This window comes from Rutidosis leptorrhynchoides, chromosome 2 (assembly GCF_046630445.1).
Source record: "Rutidosis leptorrhynchoides isolate AG116_Rl617_1_P2 chromosome 2, CSIRO_AGI_Rlap_v1, whole genome shotgun sequence".
NCBI lineage: Eukaryota > Viridiplantae > Streptophyta > Magnoliopsida > Asterales > Asteraceae > Rutidosis > Rutidosis leptorrhynchoides.
Genome location: NC_092334.1, coordinates 286,713,368 through 286,728,384, shown reverse-complemented (window position 1 = coordinate 286,728,384; position 15,017 = coordinate 286,713,368). Strand labels below are relative to the sequence as shown.

Genomic DNA, 15,017 nt, shown 5'->3' with positions numbered 1-15,017 from the left:
GTTACGGTTAAGCGGGAAACATTTTGTGAAAGGAAAAATAAAAACAAAAATGAGCTGGGCATATGCGCGGCGCGCTATGGGTTGCGCGGCGCGCACCCTAGTGTAAATCCGGGTCAGAACTCAACTAAAGGGGACAAATATCTGGGATTTCTGTTTTGCGCGGCGCGCTGAGGTTGCACGGCGCGCATACCTGGAATTTTTGCTGTTTGCAGAAAAATAGACCAAGTCACGAACCAAAACTCAAATTAACATATTTTATGAACCGAAAACATCCAAAATGCATACTATATATCGTTGGAAAGGTAATTTGACAAGGAAAACAACTAAACACGTTTCATCAAACAAAAACATCAATTTCAATAACCGATTTTCCGTCAAGTGATCATTAAGAATCCATTTTCAAAGTTTCAAGTTCATCAAATGCATTTTAAGTTTCGGGAATCCAATTCACACATGTGATATGCCGTTTTGAAGGTAATGAAGCATACATTACTACTAAACACTAACAATTAACATTTCATGGCATTCAAGCATCCAAAAATTCATGTCAAGAACTATCAAACCCTAGTCAAACATCTCAAAATCAATAATCATGTTTTTGGAGTTTCCTTAATCAACCTATACATCAAAACGAAGCTAATGATACTAGTAACACTTTTAAAACATGCACTTTAACAATCTAACAACATTTGATCATCCAAAATCAAGGATTTAGCAAGTAATTTTCATATTGAACTAGCTACACCAAAAACAACGAATCGAGCATACAAATTACATACACGACATCACAATGAGCCATAGACACTAATTAACAACTTTATAACTCAAAAATCTCAAGAACACATAAAATTAGTGATTTTAGAAAGTTACCCAAATGAGATGAAGTTGGTATAAAATTGAAGAGGATGAAGAGAGGATTCCAAATATGTATTTTGTTTTGGTTGAAGCTTCCAAATCCGAATTTAGATGATGATTCTTTGTAGTGGTGTTTGAGAGAAAATTGGAAAGTATAGAAAGAAAATGGAAATGAAAATGAAAAGGAAAATGGGGAGGTGGGTGTTGACTAGTCAAGCTAGTCACATCTTTGCTCCAATGGCGAAACTAGTCCCTCAAGTTTGTTGTCGGGTGCGGGAATTAACCAAACGAAATATTTTAAGTTACACGGAAGTACGGGAGATATTAAAAAATCCGATAACGAGAATATTTAAAATGTTACTTAACAAAGGATACGAATCTAGATATGAAGGGTATTATTTAAAAAGAAAAAGACGGGCGTTAAAATAATTTAACGGAAAAATGCGGGATGTTACACAAAATGCATCGATGGTGACTTTGTTATGGTTATTATAGAACATAAATAATTTAATAAAATAAAACACCAAATTAACATACCTTTTGGTTTACATCTACTGTATGAGGGTAGCACCATAAATCCATGATGATAAACTTGCAACTCATGGTGCAAATATTTAGAGAGGAAATTTTGATCCAGTTACTTACGGATGGATCAATTGGGGTTTTGCTTAATCTTTAAGGGATTAAACAGAAGTTAAACAAATAAGCTGGTACAAAAAGTGAGTCACATACAAAATTGATCAGTTATAAGTTGACCCCTGTCTAACCCTTTGTCTCAGACTCATCCATTTTGGTCAACAGTTACTATACCAAAAAACATACGTTTGTAAGAGTGCAAATCCAAGTCCCACATCGGATATGAAAAGAAACAAATATGTGCATATAAGTCTAAGGGAACTCCCACTACTATCTATTTGCTTGTCCATTTACTTCTTCACATCGCTCTTTCGTTTATTGTTTGTGGGTGAATAATATTCTGGAATCACTTTCCTTGTTTCAACATGGTACACAAGGATAACATTGTTATCCAAACTTCAGTACACAAATTTATATTGTTGTCGTAAAGCACAATCTTAGGAGATGCTCCGTAATATAACATGACAGACTTAAAGATCTTAATAATAAATATTTAAACGAAAAGGAAACCCAGTGAAAGATTAGACAATAACAAACTACATGCAATCAACAATATGTAAAGATATATATATCACAAACATATATATGACAACTTTGGAAGCTAAAAAGAACTCGGAAAGGAACTGTGAATATACACGATAGCAGCTTGCTTTCTAGAAAACCTACAATGAATTTACATATTCATCAAACATGAACAACCCACAACCAGCCATTTAATCGAAGCCATAAAGAGAAGATAGAATCACAACTGAAGCTCTTGTATGAGGAAACTTTTGCTTCCAACCTCCAGGTGATGAGCTGATGAAAACAAATCAACATGAGCTTTGCTTTGTAGAACTGCATCAGTGGATGGTTACAACAATTGGGAAAAATGATTTACAAACAACATGTTCGACATACATGAATGTCACTGTGGTAATTCATTACTAGCAACGCTTATACACGACTTATCAACCAATCGGACATTATAGCGTTGATAAACTCTGGGTCGATTCTCAGCCCACCATTGTTCTGCTTGTTTCTCACTGAATCGCTTTCGGCTGCATTAGAAAAGTTGAAGGTGAATATTAGTTAGTCTTTTCCATTAAAGTCACTTTTAGCATGTTGATTTTGAGTGAGAACTATAGCATACTACTAATTTTCTTTTGTAATAAAGGCAGGGACAGGTTGGTTGGTAAGAATTGCAATAATCGGAGGTGGCAAAAAAGGACAGGTTTGATAATTGGTCAAAACTCTCTAGCTTTTGGTACAAGTCGAAACATGTACTTAATCCAAACAATTGTGTAAAACTTTATTATAGATTAGTAGTGTCTCAAACGTGATTACGAATTATAATTATCTCATTATTAACAAAATAAACTTTTCAAAGGATGACGCGCTATTATGTTTTAAAAAAGACTTTGGGGGACAACTTGACCCATGTGACCCATTCAATCCCATCAAGTTCAAGATTAAATTTTTTTCCCAATTAACCTATTCAATAGTAGAAAAGTTGAGATATACACATCTAAGTGGCATATGAGACTGACGATTAACCTATTAAATAGTATTATGCCTCTAGAATCATTAGTAAAGCCACATTCCTTATATACAAAGGGAAATCAAAGAAGACTAGGTATGTTAAAACATGCTCGATAAGTCAGTCAGCAGATACACTTTGGTCCTTGCATGTTATGTTTTACAAATATGATCACAAAAATGCATAGTTACAATTCCAGTCCAGACATCTATTTTTTTTTTTTTTTTTTTTTTAATTTTCAGAAAGCATTTACGAGGTTATGCCGTCTGAATACATATTTGGAGACTTCTAGAGACATTCGACCCGTTCAACCAGTTTTCATCTCAGCTGATACTTTAGTTTGCCCATTTGACTCATTAGAAGAGCAATATAGCCCAATCAACCCAGTTACATATATATAATGGGCTAAAATTGCCACGGAGATATGGGAAGGCAAAAAAGCATACCTGAAGCGGACCCGCTTAAGATCTATAATACCTCCAGGCAAGGATGTCAAAGTAATATAAACACCAGGTTCATCTTGCTCAACCCATTCATCTTCACCATCTTTGCTTCGGCCACCATTTCTTGGTGTTGTTTCTGAATGCCCTGGTTTGTTCTGGCCTGAATTGCGGTTTACCATGGTGCTGGATCCATTTAATTCTAATGGTGTGTCTGAACCACTTAAATCAGGTTCTTTATATAATGTCACCTGACCATTAGGCTGGTCAAGTGAAGCATGATTTAACAAGGCGTCACTAGTAGTAGAAAGGTTGGAGTCGAAAGAAGCGAATGAAGGAGATTTGATGTCCCGTGCAGCTCCCACTGGCAATCTTTCTGCCATGTCTTTCAGCTTTTTTGTACATACACAAAAGTCGAGGACAGAATCAGCCGAAAAGTATAACAGCATAATTAATGATAACCATTAATGAGGGAACTAAATGGGTGATCTGTATATAGACAGTGACCATTATTGGGTTTTAAAATTAATGGATGATGAAATCGAACATACAGTGCCCTCATATATAAAACGATTATTAAATCCACCAATATTTGTTAAGTAGAAATATTCTGATGCACTAACCAATGATCCAAGCACAATCAATAATTGAAAGAAACATGGTAACACCAAGTGATTTATGTTTGGGTGCAAAAGTGGGAGGGTGTCACGTTAGCACTTTATCCTAAAATTAAGAAGCTATATGTGATGGTAAATTCTTTCAGATACAAACTTCAATTTAAGATAGACTTTAGAAAAATTCGTACAAGAACAATGTCTCTAATTAATGGGAAAGATTAACAACATTCGTCTTACTTGTGCTGTAAGTGATTTGATGACTTCTTTTGCTGCCTTGCATTTTGAGCTTTCCTCTCCTGCAATTGCTATTGCCTCCTTCAGTTGTTTGGAAGTTCTTTCCAGCTCAACCTCTTGAAGTTTGGCTTTACGAGTAAGACTTTCAACCTGAGATGAAAACCAAATTGAATGAATATAACAGCCATAGTAAATGTTTTTATCTCAGAAATCCTATTCACGTCATTTATACATCAACAAGCACTTAAAAGAAGACTCGTAAAAAATTAATCTTCTGACCCATCCTCTTTTAAGGCGTTTTTAAATTTTCCCATTTGAATGCTAGAGGCAACGCGGATCAAATCGACTCATGCATAAGTAATTGGGTCAAAGTTGTACTTCTACGTGTTAAAAATTCACATACAAGAACGAAAATTATTTAATAATATGCTTTACAAAGTAAATGTGTACATCTATATATACCTGTGATCTTAGTTTAGTTAGTTCTTGGTTGAGGCTATCATTTATCCTTTTAGCATCATCCACCACCATGATCCTGGGTGAAGATAGTCCAGCCAACGTTGGTGTTGGAGTTGTAGAGCGAGGCGGGCTTGGGCGTCTAGATACGGGTGATGTTGCCCGTGAAACAATTCTTGACCCAGGGACAGAAGCAGAGAAAAACTTTTTAGAAGAACCAAAAACTGGGTTGAAAGATTTAGAGATGTTATTAAGTGATGATCCAAACTGAGAGCTTCCATTAGGAATTGGTGACACACGACTGCTATTTGGCTCTAACTTCTTGTTGCGTTTAGAATTATAACCACCTTCAACTGGTCTCAAAGATTCCATTGAAGCTAATCTAGCAAGACGAGGACGAGATCGTTGATCTAAATTATCAATTTTTTCGTTCTGGTCATTGAAACCTTGATTTATACTTCCTCTTCTGCTAATAGACGACGGCTGAGATGATCCATCAGTTTCAATAGCTTTCTTCAATTTATTAACACAATTATCACAAACACGGTACGGTTTGTTTGGATTCGGTGCCATAGAGGCTCTAAGTGACTTCTTGCTACTACATGAATGGCAGAAAACAAGACCACAATTGTAGCAATTATGACGTTTTCTTTTAAAATTAAATGGAAGGCGGCACCCTGAACACATAGACTGGTCGATTCCTGAAACCCACTTATGAAGGCATATAGCTGCAGTAAAATTAGTACCACAAGCAATACCTTTAACTTGTTTATCTTTTAAGGCTTCTACTAAAGTTGGATAATTTCTATCATCTGTATCTCCATGACCTAATCGGCCATTAGCTCCTTTTCCCCAAGTATAAACTTCTGTCCTTGAAGTTAAAACTGCAACATGGTGGGCCCCACACGCTATCTCCTCTATGAAACTCTTTGAAATCTTACCTTGAACACAAAACGGGAGCTTCCCGTCAGCATTAGGATTTCCTAGTTGACCATAAACAGGACTTCCCATAGTATACACGTGGCCCGATGTAGTAAGAGCTAGGGTCATGCTGTGTCCACATGCAACTTGACAAAAATTTGGATCAACTAACGCAGCAACACAAGTAGGTACTAGTTTAGTTTCCTTATCACCATGTCCTAATCGACCTTTATCCCCATCTCCCCATGTAAATAGTTTGCCTGAAGAACAATTACTAGAGCTTGAATTACCAACCATAACTTCAACAACTGCAGCAGTATGCCATACTCCACAAGCAGCTCTTACAGTTCTAAGTCCTTTTAGCGACTCGACTTCTTTAGGTCTTGAAATACTTTTCCGGTCTCCGTGGCCTAAAACACCGAACGTTCCGTCACCAAATGTGAACAGTTGGCCAGCTGATGTGACCACAGCAGTGTGCCAAGGCCCACATGAAATAGCTGAAACATGGATACCCTCTAATGGGCCATTTACCCTCTTTGGAACCCAATGGCTGACTTCATTCCCGTGTCCAAGAATACCAAAATGCCCTTCACCCCAGGTGTAGAGTTCACCCGAGAGGGTGACAGCACATGTATGATACTCACCACATGCTATAAGTTCAATATTTGTATTACTAAGAGCATCAATTAATTTTGGATGCAAGACATCTGAGTCTATACCATGGCCGAGCCTACCCCCTGTTTCCTCACCCCAAGAGAACATTTCTCCTTGCTTTGTAACTAAAGCTGCGTGTCTTCCACCACAAGCAACGTTCTGAACATCAAGTACTACTGCAGATTCTAATGCTTTAGGTAACAAAGAATCAATTTTAGTACCTAAACAACTGCCAGCTTTGTGGGGACCACCGCCTATGACACCATCTCCGGTGATTTCACCCCAAATGAAAACATCTCCTAATGCGTCTCCATCATCATGACCAGAACCATGACTCGATGAGCTAACGGCACTTGATAAGCTTACTCTGAAGGCATCCACCCCCATGCCTCCTCTCACGTGACCATGCATGCTGTCAGAACCGCCAGACGACACTGAATGGACCGACCCGTTTGCAGAAATGGGCGGAAAGAAACCCTTGGGAGGAAGCTTATACAAAATCTCATCTGGAAATGTCTTCTCTAAACCATTTTTAGGTGGGCTTCCGTATGGACTGTGAAGGCTGAGAGGATCGATAGTATCCTGAAAATTCAACATATAGAATGGCATTAACCTTTTTATGTCGAGAAAGCTATAACACACGTGCAAAAGTACATATCTAAATATAGAAGTGGCAAAATGGGCGAGTTAGTCATTTGGATAACATTCAATTCAGATCATATGTTGTACTGGCGGAAACAGACAGGATCGGTTGATCCTCAATGATTAGAAAAGTTATACCATTTCAAAAATAATCTAATCTAATCTCTTATCTAAATCAACTTAGGAGGTTTTGTTCCAAAAGAAATGAAAATTTTTTTTTTTTTTGGACATGATACCTGTGTGACCCATTTCCTTTTTACTTAACTTCATTACTATTACTTGTTTCACATAATGGGATTTAGCCAATTTAAAAGTAATGGATACATATATGGCACCAGAGAGGAGAGGAAGGTGTACCTTGTGTGAGCTACTGCCACTACCAAACGGAGAATGTAAAGGGGAGCTTCTTTGTGTGTATGTCCTGGGACTGTTAGCTTCCGATGGGATTTCATCACTTCTTGATTCTGGTCTCCAATTTCTTTGATGGCCACGTGATATCAGCGCTTTAAGCCCACTAAACCACACCTCAGCTTCATCCTTATCCTTACAGATCTAATAATTAACAAAAATAATAATTGCAACAACATTAACAGATATTCTCAAAATCTATTAATGGGAGATAAAATGCTAGAAATAGTACAAACTGTGATAATAGTTTGAATTCCTACCAAATCCAAAGACCTATCATTGTATATCAGGGAAAACGATTGATACTCCTTCTCAGGCCTCGGGTATCTTTGAAAGATTGGCTACACAACAAAGTAAAATTATTGTAAATATTCTAGCAACAAAAACCGATACAAGTAGACTCACTTGATTAATAGTATAATATCATAGTAAAGCAAATTAATTAAAATGATACTGCCCTAACAGATCAAATATCCCTGGCCTAATACAGGGTAATACAGACATGAAACCACGAATCGAGAACTAAATTTTTTTTTTGAACATAATAACCACCAAATATAGAAGCAGTACGAGCACAAGCACACACACATGAAATGTGAATTATATATTGTATGTATATTGATGCGTAAAGAAAAGATGATTAGAGTAATCACAATTTTTGTGATCCTGAACAGGTTTCTCGCAATTAAATTAACAGCAAGTATCAGGCACTATTTAATAGATTTTTTTGAAGTCACGTTCTTTCTTTCAGGATATGATGCTCATTTTGTTTAGATGGAAAACAGAAAGGAACTGAAAAGCTTTTATGACTTTCCTCAGATATTAGCATAACTGATCTTGCACAAAATAATATATGTATAGCAAATTACTTACAGTGCGCTGCCCTGATACGATTCTGGAGACATGACTTAACCTAAGTTGTTTTTCCTCTTTCCCAGAAAACCATATGAGAATAGATTCATCCTGAAATAGCAGAAAAAAACCAGCATTACATTCATAACAAACTGACTACCCCAGTCAAAAAAGATATTTAAAAACACTCTCGGTTCAAATTGTTTAGATGATAGTGAAAGGATACATGGTGATGTACCTGTTCATGAAAATAAAGATTGATACATAATAAAAGATACATAGAGGTGCTTAATCCCAAAAGATAAAATCAAACTTACATTAGCCAACCTGAAGGGACAAAACTTAGGCTTCCCCCTTCTTCCATATTTGAGAAGATAAGCCCCTTTCTTAAGAGCGGTAATGGCCTGTGGTAAAGAAAATTCAAGATGGTAGGATAAACAGAAATCATCATATAGATTATATAGTGACGAACTTGCAAAAGTAAAACAAGTTAGCCTTACCAACCATTAGCGTATGTCAATATTCAATAGAACAATTATATATATTGACGATCTTCTAGTAGTCATATGTTTCCGAGAATATTAACTCAGGTAACAATGTAACATAAATGTTGACGACATAGTGTACCATAAACTAGCTTTTAGACTTGACACTCCATGTACAAGTGATAGCAGGTTGAACAATATAACTGATTGGTTTGAATATTAGTGCATTAGGCATTATTCTACCACTCCATGTAGGATAACTGAACTTGATAAAAATAATAAGAATTACTTGAGGTGTTCATGCCTAAAATGTACAGAAGCATGACTACCTCACATAAGAACAGACTTAAAAAAAAAAAAAAAAAAAAAAAAATAATAATAATAATAATTAATAATAAATTACAGAGCTTCATAATTCTCAATTTCCCCACTTTGAGTTTGTTTCTCTAAATCTCCCACACTCTCACTTCAAAAGAGTCCATAAACACTAACATAAATTTACATTCTCAGTTCTGGATCATCTCACGTCCCGCAATATAATCATATTGAGTAAATTAGGATTGCATTGGAAATCATGGATGACATTATCCACATAGTTATAAAGCGAGAAAGAAGCTCAATGAGAAAATGGTTTTTTTATGAGGTTTGCATTCCTTCGTAGAGTTTTTTGAAAGTGATGGATAAAAATAAATGGCTTCAAATGCGGCAGAAGAAACTAGGCTCCAACGTAAGTTTATATACAACTTTATACATTTTATCTTTGTAACAATCTACCCATATTCATTTTATCTACATTATGGAGAATACATTTCTACCTTGTATGTCGAAAACTATATCTAGGTTTGCAGCACATAAAAATTAACCAGTAGTCTTGACCCGGGAGTGTTGCCTATATCATATTTTATCAGAATTCATTTAGATGCTTTGCGGTCGCACTAAAGGTTGTAACTGTACGACTCCAACTGATGTTTGATCATTTGCTCTAAAGGTGAAAATCATGTAAACAGGAGTGGATGAATGTTAACCACTCTATAAATAAATATAGATGGCAGGTTACGCTTACTTTTGTACAGTATACAGCCTATATTTAGAAATACTCAAATAAGGATACATTGTTGTACAATACTATAGGCATTTCACATATACATCTTTTGCTAATACAAACACTTTGTAATCCTTTCAGAACTCTGGTTGAAGCCTACCTCTATGCAAGATTAAAGGCAAATTTTGGGGGCAAGAATGAGGTGGTAATTGTTTATAATAAACAGAAGATACAGGAAATAAGTAAAGAAACATGTGCATCTCCAAATAATAAAATCTTCGTAATCGCCAAAGTGTTTGAAATTGCAACGACCGCAAATCTTACGTTAGGAAGCATCAGAATCATACTCATAACATAGTCATATCATGACAAAGAACAATAGTTGAAATTGCCTAGTGATATGTTGCTTATACCGTGAAGTAACTAACTAACTAACAGTACCTTAAGACTAAATACAGGTAACTAACAATCAACATAAAATCGAATAGATTAAGAACCAAAATACGAAAATCTATCTAGAGATTTAGTTACCATCTATATCTACACATTAAGCTATAATTAGCGTAATCATTGTATTATTATAAATAATAATAATTAATTAATAACTAATAATGACTAATTGTAATTATAATTACGAGTGCAATCCGTTCAATAAAGTTACGAGTATAATCAGTTTACCTGCTCAATATCTCGTTCCACTTGTCCACCGGTTCTACTAACATCTAAACTCATCGTCAATAATCAAACAAGCAAAATTACGTGGCAGTTTCTAAATCCGTGACAATTAACCTCCATTTTCTGTTGATCTTGTTCATCAAAATTAATCGCAAATCTCTTATACATTGACCTAAATAAAAAACAGAATCAGCAGAAGCAATTAAGAACTATGTAATTAATTGCAGTGATTGTTGAATCTGACGGATATCTTATTCGTACTTAATTTGTATCTAATTTTGAGATGGAATCTGTGAGGTTTGGTTTTTCACGGCGTATATTTAGCTGAAAATGTATGCGTATGTGTATGTGTGTGTCATTGGAGGTGTGATTAATGGAGGTTGAAATTGAAAAGTAAAGGAGCTTAAAACCTACAGTAATTGATGGTGGATTGGGATTGATTGATCTGGTGGTGAAATGAAATCAGGAGTTGAAGGAAGAAAGAAAGAGAAAGAAGTGGTGGCGATGGTGGTGGACTAAAAGTAGTCTTGGTTCCTAAAAGGGGGAAGAAATAGTAGTGTTAGGAGTAATAATCATTAAGTTAGTAAATTATTATACCTCACTTTCATTTTTACTGTATTTGCACATGTTTTATTTTCTAGTTGTTTACTTAGGCCACTCCCTATCGTAACTAAACTATTCATCCTCTTAATCTTTCACATCAGCGCCACATCAACACCAATATCCTATAACTAACTCATAATTAAACATTCCCTATAATGGCTAAAACAATACTCCTCTTAATATACAACGTACAAGCAATAAAGCATCAAGTCCAACAATAAAAAGCCACTGGACCCACAATTCCTATAACTAAACTTAAAACTTCCGTTAAATCCATGGTGAATGCGGGTAACTAAAGCGGGTAATGAGCCCGTGCATATGGTTAGTTACGGGTAATGACGGGTAATGTGCGGGTAACGGACGGGTAACTAACGATAGGGGTGGTCTTACAGGACTATATTGAAAGACATAATTACACTCCTCGTCCCTGTGGTTTACCTTAAAAATCACTCCTCGTCCTTATTCTTTTTTTTTTTTTTGCATTCCTCGTCCCTATTGTATGAACTTACTACATTCCTCATCCCTCCGTCCAATTGCCGTTAATTTCAACCGTTAAATGATGTCATGTGCCAGGCATGCGAGGGTACTTTAGTCATTTTACCTTAATTAACCCCTTCTTTTCCGTCTTCACATTCACCTTCTTCTTCAATCTTCAATTTAGCCCCAAAATTATAAACCCTAGTCAAGTACAAATCAAAAATTAATTTCTACACCAAATTAATTATCTCTAAAACCCTTTCCAATTCTCCATCAATTACCGGAGACTGCAACTACGGTTGATAGTGCTCATATTCTACACGCTTTAACAATGGTACCAGCGGTCGTGAATAATGAAGATGAACAAGATTATCAATCGTTTGATTAACGTCTGAAATCAGTTGAAATGGATGGCAAAACCAGCGACTAACATCTTTTGTGAAGGAACTTTAACCATAACATCAACAAATCTCATGTTTGAATCGATGAACAGTTATAACCTTATAAAATGAATTCAAACTTTGATCCTTTGATTCGGATCATTTCAGTTGATGCGTTCAACACAAAAGTTGCTTATAATGAGTATATGAATGTTCGAAAATAACTTGAAACACCTGAAAATCTCAGACTCGATCCAATTTAAAATTGACCGAGTACCATTGAACTTTGACCTCCAGATATGAGATTCATGAGTGTTTTTTAATTCGATTTAAATGTTGTCGAGTGTTGGGTTTTGAAATGTTCCGTTCTTATTGATTAAAAACGTTCCATATTAATTGATTTCGTTGCGAGGTTTTGACCTCTATATGAGACGTTTTTCAAAGACTGCATTCATTTTTAAAACAAACCATAACCTTTATTTCATAAATAAAGGTTTAAAAAGCTTTACGTAGATTATCAAATAATGATAATCTAAAATATCCTGTTTACACACGACCATTACATAATGGTTTACAATACAAATATGTTACATCGAAATCGGTTTCTTGAATGCAGTTTTTACACAATATCATACAAACATGGACTCCAAATCTTGTCCTTATTTTAGTATGCAACAACGGAAGCTCTTAGTATTCACCTGAGAATAAACATGCTTTAAACGTCAACAAAAATGTTGGTGAGTTATAGGTTTAACCTATATATATCAAATCGTAACAATAGACCACAAGATTTCATATTTCAATACACATCCCATACATAGAGATAAAAATCATTCATATGGTGAACACCTGGTAACCGACATTAACAAGATGCATATATAAGAATATCCCCATCATTCCGGGACACCCTTCGGATATGATATAAATTTCGAAGTACTAAAGCATCCGGTACTTTGGATGGGGTTTGTTAGGCCCAATAGATCTATCTTTAAGATTCGCGTCAATTAGGGTGTCTGTTCCCTAATTCTTAGATTACCATACTTAATAAAAAATGGCATATTCGATTTCGATAATTCAACCATAGAATGTAGTTTCACGTACTTGTGTCTATTTTGTAAATCATTTATAAAACCTGCATGTATTCTCATCCCAAAAATATTAGATTTTAAAAGTGGGACTATAACTCACTTTCACAGATTTTTACTTCGTCGGGAAGTAAGACTTGGCCACTGGTCAATTCACGAACCTATAACAAATATGTACATATATATAAAAGTATGTTCAAAATATATTTACAACACTTTTAATACATTTTGATGTTTTAAGTTCATTAAGTCAGTTGTCCTCGTTAGTAACCTACAACTAGTTGTCCAAAGTTAGATGTACAGAAAAAAATTGATATATATTATCTTGAATCAATCCACGACCCAGTGTATACGTATCTCATTATTGATCACAACTCAAACTATATATATTTTGGAATCAACCTCAATCCTGTATAGCTAACTCCAACATTCACATATAGAGTGTCTATGGTTGTTCCGAAATATATATAGATGTGTCGACATGATAGGTCGAAACATTGTATACGTGTCTATGGTATCTCAAGATTACATAATATACAATACAAGTTGATTAAGTTATGGTTGGAATAGATTTGTTACCAATTTTCACGTAGCTAAAATGAGAAAAATTATCCAATCTTGTTTTACCCATAACTTCTTCATTTTAAATCCGTTTTGAGTGAATCAAATTGCTATGGTTTCATATTGAACTCTATTTTATGAATCTAAACAGAAAAGTATAGGTTTATAGTCGGAAAAATAAGTTACAATTCGTTTTTGTAAAGGTAGTCATTTCAGTCGAAAGAACGACGTCTAGATGACCATTTTAGAAAACATACTTTCACTTTGAGTTTAACCATAATTTTTTGATATAGTTTCATGTTCATAATAAAAATCATTTTCCCAGAATAACAACTTTTAAATCAAAGTTTATCATAGTTTTTAATTAACTAACCCAAAACAGCCCGCGGTGTTACTACGACGGCGTAAATCCGATTTTACGGTGTTTTTCGTGTATCCAGGTTTTAAATCATTAAGTTAGCATATCATATAGATATAGAACATGTGTTTAGTTGATTTTAAAAGTCAAGTTAGAAGGATTAACTTTTATTTGCGAACAAGTTTAGAATTAACTAAACTATGTTCTAGTGATTACAAGTTTAAACCTTCGAATAAGATAGCTTTATATGTATGAATCGAATGATGTTATGAACATCATTACTACCTCAAGTTCCTTGGACAAACCTACTGGAAATGAGAAAAATTGATCTAGCTTCAAAGGATCCTTGGATGGCTTGAAAGTTCTTGAAGCAGAATCATGACACGAAAACAATTTCAAGTAAGATTTCCACTCGAAATAAGATTGTTATAGTTATAGAAATTGAATTAAATTTTGAATATGATTATTACCTTGCATTAGAAAGATAACCTACTGTAAGTAACAAAGGTTTCTTGATCTTGGATGATTACTTGGAATGGATTTAGAAAACTTGGAAGTAAACTTGCAATCTTGGAAGTATTCTTGATTTTATGAAACTAGAACTTTTAGAATTTATGAAGAACACTTAGAACTTGAAGATAGAACTTGAGAGAGATCAATTAGATGAAGAAAATTGAAGAATGAAAGTGTTTGTAGGTGTTTTTGGTCGTTGGTGTATGGATTAGATATAAAGGATATGTAATTTTGTTTTCATGTAAATAAGTCATGAATGATTACTCATATTTTTATAATTTTATGAGATATTTCATGCTAGTTGCCAAATGATGGTTCCCACATGTGTTAGGTGACTCACATGGGCTGCTAAGAGCTGATCATTGGAGTGTATATACCAATAGTACATACATCTAAAAGCTGTATATTGTACGAGTACGAATACGGGTGCATACGAGTAGAATTGTTGATGAAACTGAACGAGGATGTAATTGTAAGCATTTTTGTTAAGTAGAAGTATTTTGATAAGTGTCTTGAAGTCTTTCAAAAGTGTATGAATACATATTAAAACAATACATGTATATACATTTTAACTGAGTCGTTAAGTCATCGTTAGTCGTTACAT

At 34.9% G+C, this 15,017-nt stretch overlaps 1 protein-coding gene across 5 annotated transcripts; it reads right to left on the bottom strand.

Moving 5' to 3' along the window:
* Positions 1-2,032: 2,032 nt before the first annotated feature.
* On the bottom strand, positions 2,033-10,943 carry LOC139894422 (PH, RCC1 and FYVE domains-containing protein 1-like). 5 transcript variants are annotated; one of them, XM_071877707.1, is made up of 9 exons: positions 10,440-10,943; positions 8,552-8,638; positions 8,256-8,345; positions 7,619-7,723; positions 7,332-7,526; positions 4,764-6,914; positions 4,305-4,451; positions 3,457-3,842; positions 2,033-2,531 (listed from the first exon to the last, which is right to left on the bottom strand). In XM_071877707.1, the coding sequence occupies exons 1-9, from the start codon at positions 10,491-10,493 to the stop codon at positions 2,399-2,401; spliced, it is 3,348 nt and encodes a 1,115-aa protein (XP_071733808.1). In that variant the 5' UTR covers positions 10,494-10,943; the 3' UTR covers positions 2,033-2,398. The 5 variants fall into 5 exon arrangements, with proteins under 5 accessions (XP_071733808.1, XP_071733810.1, XP_071733806.1 ...); XM_071877709.1 differs by having other exon boundaries at positions 7,643-7,723; XM_071877705.1 differs by lacking the exon at positions 2,033-2,531 and having other exon boundaries at positions 3,222-3,842; positions 10,440-10,608; positions 10,698-10,943.
* Between the last annotated feature and the right edge of the window lie 4,074 nt (positions 10,944-15,017).